The 12,186-nt window shown below is 38.9% G+C and overlaps 1 protein-coding gene across 3 annotated transcripts in view; it reads right to left on the minus strand.

The window, feature by feature from the left end:
* LOC150078081 (dachshund homolog 1-like) overlaps window positions 1-12,186 on the minus strand; it is a 265,261-nt gene that overhangs the window by 80,721 nt on the left and 172,354 nt on the right. The window contains exon 4 of one of the 3 annotated variants that reach the window (XM_090385376.1): window positions 8,789-8,836. The exons of the other annotated variants lie outside the window; for them this stretch is intronic. Coding sequence (XP_090241502.1) covers window positions 8,789-8,836 — 48 coding nt within the window. The remainder of the gene's footprint in view (window positions 1-8,788; window positions 8,837-12,186) is intronic. 3 annotated transcript variants of the gene reach the window in all.

Below are 12,186 nucleotides of genomic sequence, written 5' to 3' on the forward strand. Positions count from 1 at the left end.
CTGCACTGTGCGCCAAACTAAATTAGTGCTGCGAAATTATCTTTAGGCTAATGTGTGTAGCCATGCTTTTTAAAGACAATTAAGAGGTAGCCTGGCTAGAAAACTTATTTATATCCCTTAACCCATTTTCTCCGTTTGAATTTTAAGTGCAGCGAAGTTTAGCGAGTTACAGTGAACTTCGGGAGAGGAATGAAGGGGCAAAAAAAAAGAGGAAATTATCGAAGACGTGATTAATTATGGATTGCTGAAACAAAGAACGTGTAAGGAAATTGAATACATGTTGGATGAAGTGGCAACTAATTAGTATTTTTCTCTTTTGGCGTCTCTTTAGAGGAAGATAAGCATTTTGGCACTCCCCAGGAATTTAAAACGTACATTTTACTAATGCGCAGTTTTGTTGTTAAACCCAATCACAGCATAAAGCATTCGTGGATTTTATTGTGGTAATCTTCGGAAGAATTCTCTCGGGTCTTGGTCCGATTAACTTCGTTATTCATTGGAAATTTTCGCTTGCACACGTGACTCTTGGTCGGCTTTTGTAATTCATTTCCAGTGTTCGCCAGTGAGGAGTGCCAGCAAGTTGCACGAAGACATCTAAACGGAAATGAGGTTGTTTAATGAGCATGAAAGCTGATATTGATCAAATTACGAAAATCGGGCAGAACGAATGGGAATTGCACCTAATTTGTGTGAATTCCAATGATGCGGAGAAACAGTTGCATTGTGCCGATTGTCTTTAGATATCTTCCCTCATCTTCATTCGCAATACAGTAATGTAATAAGCTAGCTAAGCTTGCTTATGAACGTGCAGTTCTTTGCTCTTTGAAATGTCTAGAATTTTGGAAAGAAATTCGTCTCTAAGTGATCCAGGTTGGAAAAATTCACCAGTGTTTAATTCAGGAATATCCTAGGGAAATACGCTACTTGATTTCTCTCAGGGTAGTTTGTAAATCCCGCCCCCATCGCCCTAGAAAATGAGTTCGAAAAGGAAAGTTTTACGAAATGGAACGTTCGTCAGGATAATAAATAAATATTCTTTATTGCAGAGATACGAGGTACGCTTTGAAACATACCTTCACTCATAGAATGTACACATTATGCATGACACATTTGGGAGATCCATTCCTCAAGGGATCATCTATGCTCACCATTAGTTGAAAATGTGGTTAGGTCGACGCCCAGCTATTTAGGAGTGAATCGTTGGAAAGCCTTGCACAAAGTATTCTGTCGCAGAGTTTCATACGATTTTAATTGGCTTCAGTATTGGAGTAGACACAGGGCCAGTGAGGCTATACTGTTTGCCACTGACAGATATCTCAGAAGTTAGGGGACATTGTAGCAGAAGCAAGCATCTTGGAAATGGTGGGGAGCCACGTAAAACTGATCAAGCTGTTAGGCGCGGTATTTTTAACTGATTGATTAGTTCTGTGGTCCAATTTTGCATGAAGAGGTAATGTTTACGGACTGAACCATTTCAATATGCGGTATTTTGTAACGCAGATTGGGTTCTTTTCAGAGAGACCAACCGAGGCAGAGATCAACGCAGCAAAAATGATGGTGGAATAGATCGCTGTTTTCAAGTATCTGCTGTATGAGCAATTTTGTCGAAGAGAGACAGCTTATCCTCTCTAGAGCATGTCGATTGAGACTGTATACAGTCTCAGTCGCATTATACAGTCCTAAGATTTGACACCCACCGGCGGATCCCAGTAGCGAACACCTCTTTTCACCTCATCTCACAAGTGCCATTGAAGTACAGTAAAGTCACCCACATGTTCCAATCGTTCAGAATTATTTCTCAACGATTCGTGCCATGTGACATGGTTGAGTTATCATGCCGGAAGTAGCTATTAAATTATGCATAAATTGTGTGAATGAATGGATGCATCAAGTGGGCACAGATGCAGACTGCGGCATTCAGACGTTGACCCACCGGTACCAGAAGATCTAACGGTTTTTTTGTGTGCCACACCATCACACCTCTTCAAAGTGTTTTCGTGCAGTGTTGACACCGGGCACGATGGATTCATTGATTCATGCTGCAGTCGCTATATCTGGTCCTGCCGTTAGCAATGAAAAATTGGTACCGGGATTCGCCGGACCAGGGACCTTTTCCATTTCTCGAATGTCCAGAGTTTGTGTTCGAAGACCAACTAACTCCACCACAGTTTGAAAAAAGCCTATAAAAATTTCTTTTCTGTCAAAGGACTCGATCCCATATGTTTTACATGTAAGAAATAGATCGATCGTAAGCACTGTGATGGTTGCTAAGGGCAATCGAAGTCGATTTCCGCTAATTCTGAGAGGAAGTTATTAAGAAGTTTCTAAACAGACCTGAGTTCGTGCGTTTTAGGTGAAGGCATTGGACTCTTCAGTCATGAGAGGTCCTGTGGGTAGTACAGTTGGTATAATCACCGTCCTTCCTACATGGGGTGGAAAAGACCTGAGTTCGAATCTTGTCGATGACGGGAGGAATTTTTATGGGCCTTTTCACAACGTGGCTGAATTAGTCGGTCTTAAGAGAAGGTAGCATGGTTTTTCTTCCAGAAACTCTGTTTTTCGTCCAGCAAACAGCAAATCGGCTACAGAACATGCGCCTAAGTTGCTAATGCGCCTAAAACCTTAGAACAACAACAACAGTCCTCAGAGAAATGCATACCCCTTGGAATGCGTACCACTTATAGACACGATCCCCTGAAGCCTTGCGAGCTTGTAGTCTGCGCTACTTTGGCGATAATTTAAAACATCTAAAAAATAATCAGCGAAGAGCCTAAAGAAGTGGAATCCCAATCTTGAGCTCAGAATGCTTTTTTAACTTCTGAATGATACAATACAGTTTTAATTCTTTTTGGAACCGCGATTTTTTTCTTTAACATCCAGGGAAAGGAATTCCATCCTTGTCCATCTTTTTTATTTTCTTAAAAAGATAAACTAAGTTGAGTACACGTAAGAAGTAATTGTAGGAAGACAGGACAGAAAGGTGCAGACTATATGGAACAGCAATGAGAGTTAATGGGGCTGTTGTTGTTCTCAATTGATATTTGTTCCTCTATTGATAAAGGGAATAAGCAAAAACAGAAGCACATTCCAAAATGAAGTAAGATTCATAGAAGTGTTGATTAATACGAAGGCCAAACCTCCATATTACTTCTTTAGAACTTAATTCAAAATAAAAAAAATAAAACGTTAAGCACTTCTCTGATTTACACAAAGTAACCAAGTGAGATCTCATTAATGATTTTTAAATATGTACTGGCAAATGGTAAGCTCTTAAATGAGTTTAGATGCTGCATCCTTATTCTTTCAAGTTTTATACATGTTATGTCTATGTTTTATTAATATAAAAACTATCTTTTAACCTCCTTATCCTCATACACAGAAGAAATACCTTGAATACACAGAAGAAATACCTTGAAGAAATACACAGAAGAAATGCCTTCAGAAGAAATACCTTGGATCTCTTACTATGGTTTAAGTCTTCTAAGCAATATACGTCGTCTTCAACGACAATATTAGGTATCCTCAAGAAGATACCTAATATTGCTGTTGTGGCTCTTGCAGTATGATGAACAAATCATGAACTTCCATAAATTCTGGATCATATAGTTCGATAACATACTAATGGAACAACATTTAAGATCGAAGTTTATTCAAAATTCGTAACCTCTGTTGGCCACGAAGAATTGACTATAATGAGGACTTTAGGGTTCTTCTAATTGAATAAGTTAAACTATAGAGTTCACTGTTCAAAAATATGGTTCCGACTAGTCAATATTGTTTCTAAACTGAAACAAAAGGCATTTGATTATTCTACAATTCCACTTCTCTTCCATCATTTGTTTTATGTTTGCCACCAAAAGACTGCTTCATGATCGCATAGGACTTCAGATCCTTGGGTCATATGCTTCAGTCAAGTTCTTCGGGTTCCTACAGCCTTCTGGTACGTGTGGTAGGAGATACTTGTACAAAGTCTTTGCCCTTCAAAATTTGAAGTTTGCCGAAATCTCTCTCTACCAGCGTCTACTCGTAATGGTTTGGACACGTGTTCCTCTAAATCGTCTCTCTCCACAGAGGCAAATGTTTTACAGTTATGTCCATGTTTGAACCTCGCTGTAAATTAAAATCATATCAGCTAACTCAATAAAAATAAACAGATTTGTAGTGTCAGCCATAATATTAGTGAAGCAGTCGCTGGAAATCAATCCTAAAACCCAAGTAATGGACGAGTTGACACTAGTATGTGCACTGCAACACTGTTTACTCACAATTGGTTATTTATAGGATTCGTGTAGTAGAACAACACTATTTATATCGATGTTGAGACTATTTAAAGCCCGTTTTACACAATCATATTTTTACGACATAAATTTGAATATAAAAATGTCTCCCGTTTTACCCAGTTCTGCAATTTTATATTTAATATCTCAGAAATAAAGACTTTTGAGCCAAACATTTATAGGAACTTATTTTTTTTATCTGTAGAATATGCTCCTACATTTATTCCGTGCAATTTTAAAGCGCCATCTTTTATTCATCTATACTTGATAATATATAATTTGCCTTGACAATACCCAAGAAGAGTATGGAAAATATAGTTTTAATAGTAAGAGTAATTCTCGTATTTTCCACAAGTTTGTTTATAATTTCGACGTTGCCCATCTTGGTTAATGTAATCCGAACCCTCGTGTCATACACATTGCCATGTCAATTCACATGTTACCAGCCTACACCAATCATTATTTAACTCGCTGCTCTGTCTTCGCATCATTATTTAATCAGAGAGTAGAAATGAGAATTACTTAGAAATATCATATTTCAATTACTTACTTCATTTGTTTCCATTTTCTACCACACAGTTCCAGTCTGATGCACACTCAATTTGTTCGCAATTAAACATCAGCAACAACTATTTTTTAAACAAAGTTTACCAATGAAATTTAAACTGCCCATCTACCTGGGATCGTGATTAGCCCACGTTGCTTCAATAATTGGTTATTTCACCAAGGAGGAGAATTATTTCCCAGATTAAGCAAGTTCTATGGTTTTTTTTAAATTTTATAATGATTATTCAGATAAACAACTCAAATTGTGCGAAATCAGTTAACAGTTGTTACAGTTAATTTGGTCGCATTTCATTTGATACTCCAAAAAGTTCATTCTCTTGATTCATCCACAAGGACATCACGTAAACGATGAGCGAGAGACAGGGTGATTAAAAATATAAAAGAAACGGTTTTATACACGGTTGTCAAAAGTAACACGAGGTGGGATAGTTCCTTAGTTTTTATAGAATTAGGAGACAACACTTCTCATCGATTGGAAATAATAGTGCGCAACTTCATCACCTATTTACAAGTTTGTATCCCAAAGAGTGAAAAATTCTGTTTCTGACGTCTGCAAAGGTAGAAGGGAGAAAGAAAGGAGCCATATGCGAGCGAGTGAATGCGTATTTTTCAACAATCACAGCCGCTTTATTGAAAAGTGAGTTTTTTTTCCGGGTATTCCCAGTGGAATTGGATGCTGAAATTAATTAAAGGCTTGAACTTTTCTCGGTGAACGAAACCCGCGTATTAAAGTACAATTAAATCAGTTGTTGTTTAAATCGCGTTAACACAACAGAACATTTAATTTTCATTAAGTGTCTAAATATCATATACGCCGGATTTTTTTTTTGGCTGCACTTAAAATTCCATTCATTCTTGGCCTTAACAAAGAATGCTGCCAGAACGATGGTGGCTTATAAATGAAGTTCTTTAAATATGAAATACTTGCGTGACTTTTCTCCACACAAACTAATAAATAAGAACATTTTTGGGTAAGTGTTCTTTTGTCGAGCACCGGGGCTAGTTTCTCCAGCCGTATAATTAATCTTCGTCTGTGTTTGTCGGACTCTTAATTTCGTTTCTTAATTTACTTTGTTGGATTTTATACGATCCGCAGGCCATGTTTTACTTTCTTACTTTTTCTGCACTTCCATATTTTGCTTTTGTGCGCGAACATTTTTTACGTTTCATTTCTTCGCCCTATCGAGTGTGTCCCCCCTTTTCTCTGCCGCCCTGTCCCTCCCTCCCCTCCCCTCTGTGTGTGGACGTCTTCCACCGACTTGGTGACAAAATTGCTTCTTCCCTCTCCCCCGAACACAAAGTACTTTTCTTGAAAACTATTTGAGAAGCCAACGAGTCACTATCTCTCCATCCATCTGGCGCTAGGGGTTACACGGGTGCACGCGGCACCACGGTGGTGCTGACATCTGGTATGAGACAAATGAGGCCAAATTAACGACTGCTAATAGGAGAGAAAAGATTGCCTCGGGCGGCTACGAATCCATTTGTTCACTTGAGTGCGCCTTGGTAATTTGCATGCGCGTTTAATGAAACAACGTTGTTCATTTTGCCACGGTTCTCTTCCCTCCCCCCTCTTCGTCCCCTCCCACCCCCAAGTCACTCGCATGTGTGCCACTGCTTTATTTCCCATGATTAATGAAATCTCTGTAAATGTAATTTTAAGCGTGCTTCTCAGCCGTTTTCACTTTTAATTTCGGCTGTTACTAGCGCTGGTGTCGACTTTGCACACGGCTCAGACGCCAGCGAGTCACACTCTCACGCGCGAGATGTTTGTTTACCTACGGCGGCTAAGAGTTGTCGGAAGGAAAGGGGGTTGCGCCGTGGAGGGGGACCAGAAAACAAACAAATTTCCCCGACAAACTGTTGCCACTTTTCCAGTAGGACATTCAGCAATTCGCTAATGAAGTCCGCGCTGTGAGCTCTGGTTCACCTCCGTAACCGATCTAGCGGGAGAGCGGCGGGCTATCGTGGACAGCTTTTTATGAGGGGAAAAGGCGGAGGGACAGGAAATTAAAGGAAGGTTAACCAGAAGTTAAAAACGCTGCCGAAGTGAGTTAAATATGCATGTGATGGGGGTGGAGTAGAAAAGATTACACGTGCTCGGAGTGTGACGTTTTGTGTGCGTGGGATAGGGACGGAAAGTTGAGACAACAAGCACTTCGGGGGTGTAGTTGACTTTCTTACACAACTTTATTTAACTTTGGGAGACACGCAATTATCTATACAGGTGTGTGTGCGCGCACGGATGTCTTTCGTTTAAAGATGTTTGAGGATATTTCGTACGGATGTTTGCTTCGGTTTTTCATTAGGCTGGGGTGGTTGAAGGGAAACAGAAGGTGAAAAAGGGCAACGTTTACTGAGAAATCTTTCTTTTCGATTAGTGAAACTTGTGCAAGATGAGCTGCTATTTTGAGCAGATTAAAGACAATAAAATATCCATTAATTCTCCATATATTAAAGTCGAGCCAGTTTTCGGGATTTCCAAAAAGTTTCCTGTCCCTCCTTCATCTAACATCTCTATCAAAAGCATCGTTTCTAAGAAGCAGGCTTGGCTTATATGAGACAGTTTTCTGATGGAGTAAACTTACCAAGTTTTTGGTGGTGACAGGAAATAATCTAGAATGTTATTTAAAAATCTCGATGAGCTTTTCTCTTCACGAAGGTCTCATCATTAGAAAATATATTTTCTTTGTAATGAGAAAAGGGAATTTCTTTTTTGTATTGTAAAATCAGAGATGTCCAAGAGTCTACGAGGCCCGTGGCTTCAGCGTTTTATCTATTTTGACTCCTACCCGTAAAAGGTTGGACGTCCCTGTTACGAACTGTACATAGGAAAGAAAATTAACGTTGCATAAAATGATCATAGAATTATAAATACTTATTTATAAATAAATAAATTATATATTCATCTAGACTGTAACGGAATATCTGTAACAGAAATATCTACCACAAATTATACACTTTATTGGAAGGATAACGCGAGTTGTGATCTTCATGTGGAATTAGGAATTATGAAGAAGAAAAATTGGTTTTATGATTGATTTATTTCAGTAAGATTATCCTTATCTTGCATAAGTTTGAAACATACGTTTCGGAGATTTTCTTGTACGCCTTACTTCCCCCTCCCCCCCACAAAAAAAAAAAGAAAACATTTTGTCGAATTAATTTGGAAAAAAAAAATCAACCTCATAAAGTCTCAACAGTGTTCCAGGATGGGCCCAAAATTAAATCATTAATCTATCATTTTGGAATCGGATCCCTTATATATTTCAGTCCATATACTCAAGGAATCTGTACATTGCATGTATTCTCCGGACTGTTCCCCTACTCTTTGGAAGCAAAACTTCAAATATGTGGCAGAATATTTTTAAATTTCTGGTGTATAAATCTCAATCGGGAGATGGTTGTATTTATTTATTTTCTCCTGGAAATTTCACCCTGCAGAACTTTCAAACTGATCGTAGAATGCACATAAACTGCTAGCCCAATGTATTAACTCCTCATGGTCTTACATCGGTGCAAAATGTAGACAACACAACGATTGTTGAACTGATACATAAGCGGTCGAATTTTGACTACTCTTGAGTTTGCACGTGTTCTCTGAGTTTAATCTTCACCACGGATGTGGTTGTCCCCTCTGGCATAACACATGGTCTGCAAGGTACTGACAGTTAATTTACTATTTAACGTATCAGCGGAAAACCAGAATCTTATCATTATGCAGTGATTAGAAAGGGATCCATAAAACGGAAGCGATGTTCACTTCCGTTTCATGGATCTCTTTTTTAGTGATGTTCAACGGATGAAAGGTATTTCTTCCGTTGAACATCACTAAATGCTTCAAAAACCCACTACTTAAAATGTTTATAAAATTCCCATGATTCCTAATTAGAAAAATAACATAACGACAAACAAAAACTGTATTGCTAATCCTAAGATTATACCTTGAATGAAGTCTCGGGTCTTTGTAATAATCCAGCCCTATATTGATCCTATTATACAAAACATAAGGACTCATGTTACACACTTCATTTCAAATACAGCCATGAAACATTCTATTTTAATGTGTTAAGCACAAGTTTTAATGTGATAACTATTGTCTTTTAATTATACAATTCATTATATGTCCAGTGAGTCGATTATAATTCCAACGCAGCCTGTGAAAATAAAATAAAATGCAGGCCAAGTTAATATTAACTTATGATATTATTTTCGGATGCTGTACACTTTAAATGGAAGTGTACAAGATTGTGAAATAAAGAACAAGTAGCTCAGATATTCCTCAAGGTTTTATTCCAAGGACGATCACATTTTGAATGGATTGAGCAAGCCCAATGCCGATGGCATTCTTCCTTTTGCTCAGACTACACACATGACGGGGGGGTATAAATCCAAATTGAGGAAGGATGGTTGCAGAATAGATGGGTGGACGTATTCCTTCAGTCAGCGGGCGGTTGATTGTTGGAACAAACTTCCACCTATTGTGGAATTGGATCGTTTGAATAAATTAAAAGAATGAACAGGTGATATGGAAGTTTTTCTTTTTTTGACCAATGCCTTATATATAAGCTTGCTATCTTGCTTCGTTTGCCACTACTATTACTACTACTACTACTAATAATAATAAAGATAACAACAGTTGTTTAATAATACCTTCTTAAGATCTACTACCGTCATTGGGTAATGGTTTAATCAGGAGACTGTGGTGGCCAGAGGATAGAGCTTCTATGGCTGATCAAGGCGTTGGGCAACTTGTCATCCCTGCATGCTCGTATATCAGTAAGGAAATGGGTGAAGCATCCTGTTGAAAGATAATCTCTGTTGAATTGTTGCATGGTTGTCTTGCTATCTGTATTGAAACCTGAAGAATGTCTGAGCTATCTGTTCTTTATTTCACTATCGTACATAGAGCCATTCAAAATGTGTAGTACATGATAATGTAAACTAATTTTAACTTATTTTGTATAATCTTTATGATCAGTGCTTATAATTTAATGAAACAAATTGAACAGCTTTCTTTATGGAGATAAAGTCATCAATTTTAAATGTTACGCGAAAGACTTACTTTGTGGGATATTCCTTTCGCATTTTAATCGAAATTGAATGCAATCCAATCTAAATTTACGAAATTACTGTGCACGCTAATTAGAAACCTAATTTTTTTTTAGAATTAGCAGTGGAAAATGATGCAAGAAAGCAAGCTTTTACAGCATCAGCCAAAGAGAGAGAGAGAGAGAAAACGACACCTCCCATTTCATCTATTCATTAAGTTCCAATATATTTTCTAGTTCTTCCTTGAATTTATTTAAGCTATCAACATCTACAACACATGGAAGCTTGTTCTAGCAATCAACCATCCGCTGGCTAAAGGCAAACTTCCACACATCCATTCTGAAACCAAACTTCCTCGATTTGAATTTGTGTGTGGTCTGAGCAAGAGGAAGAATCCCATCAGCAATGAGCTTGCTTAATCCATTCGAAGCCTTAAATACCTCAATCAGATCATATTGCAGATGCCTAATTTCCAGGCGCTGCAATTTGCAAAGCTGAAACTTTATTGGTGAAAGCACCCCTCTTGGTCCGTTCACCAATCTCGTTGCCCTTCTTTGTACTCGTCCCAGCAGTCCTACGTCTTTCCAAATATGAATCCTCCAGATCTGTATGCAGTGCTCGAGTTGTGGCTGAACATTGATAAATACAAAGTACTGCCATATGGGTCGCTACGTTACTCTGGGGTTACTGCTAAGTGAAGAGCTTGAAGAACAGGGCATCCACCCTGTTCTTCAAGCTCTCATAAAGGCCCATAACAACGCTGAGTTGGCGCCTAATATCCTCACATCTAGAACACCCAAAGACTAGTGTGTTCTAGATGGCAATGTAATGTCCCATTGCTTGATAGCTGTGCAAACATCAAACAAGCAGTACATCTCATATGGAAGCGATCCGGAGAACAACTGCCCACTCCACCCAGTTAGTTCTCTCCAGAACTACGGCATTACCAGAGACCTGAGCCCTTTGCTTTGCTGCTCTGATCTGTGGCATGCTTTTCGTTCTAATTCAGTATAATTGAAATACTACACTAAACAAATATCTAATTCGGTAATAACACTATGCACCGGTTATGCTATGAAGTTTACGTTATTAATTATATATAATTAAAACCGGAATGTTCTTATCAATACACCAGCAACAGTTCTACCACGCTGTTGAGTTAGTCGGTCTAGGGTGAAGGTGGCAAGGAGGTTTTCCCTTCTGAATTTTCCTTCGAGTTTTCCAGTCCCCAAAGAAATAAATAAGAAGAGGAAGAAAAGCTAGTTCCATGAATTTGAAGGTGAACCCTGAACGGATGATAACTGGATGCACGTGTTCTGACTGGGTTTGAAAACAGAAGTGGAATTACAGATGCTAATTTGAAATGAGAGAGTCTATAGAAAAACTCTTCTAATCAAATCAGATTACTGCAAGTTCCTTAAATCACTTGAGAATCGGGATCAGAAGAAGAAAAGCGACAAACGTCCACAGGAAGTAAACAAAACCACCGGTGTAGTGAACTCTGTTTCACGAAAGAAATGATCATATTGTACCACACGACAGACATGACCAAGCTACTGAACCGAGAATCGCTGACCAGAGATGTGTTTCGAGAAGCAAGAGCCCCGCCCCATTTTCTCCCCCACTAGAAGGCAACCAAAGAATTCCAACAACATTAGTCAACAAGCGATTATCAAAGACTCACCCTAGTAAACAGACGCTCGCAGAGAAATATGACATCTCTGTCGCTTTGCCCAGAACCAAGATATTTGTCTCCCGGTTTGGACCCTCAACAAGCCCCGATTCCATAAAGAGAATGTTTCTTGTGGAACACAATGTCCGCATCGAAGTAAAACAGCTTAAAACTAGGCAAACTGGCTACGCCTCATTTCTAGTAAGATGTTCACCCACTGCCTACGAAAAAGTTCTGGATCCCGACTTCTGGCCTCCAGGCATACTTATCAGACCTTTCTCGGATGAAAAAAGGCCATCCCCTCAGCAATCCCTGCTTACTCGTCCTCTACAATAGAAATCATCTATTCCAAAAAACCTCCATACATGCCACACAATCAGGGTCTTCTCGCAAAATGTGCGCAGCATTGTTAACAAATTGGCCCCTCTGCAATCTCTCCTCCTGCTCGACGAATATGATTTCATCTGTATCCAGGAAACTTGGCTTAACCATGGAAGACAACTCACCCACTTGGCCACTCCTCACCATTACAAAAATGTTTGCAACAGCAGGGACCACAAACGTGGAGGTGGCGTCTCCATCATTTACAAAGACATCCATCACCTTGTGAGTGCACAA

Source organism: Mastigoproctus giganteus, chromosome 11, assembly GCF_048544385.1.
Source record: "Mastigoproctus giganteus isolate SK-2022 chromosome 11, ASM4854438v1, whole genome shotgun sequence".
NCBI lineage: Eukaryota > Metazoa > Arthropoda > Arachnida > Uropygi > Thelyphonidae > Mastigoproctus > Mastigoproctus giganteus.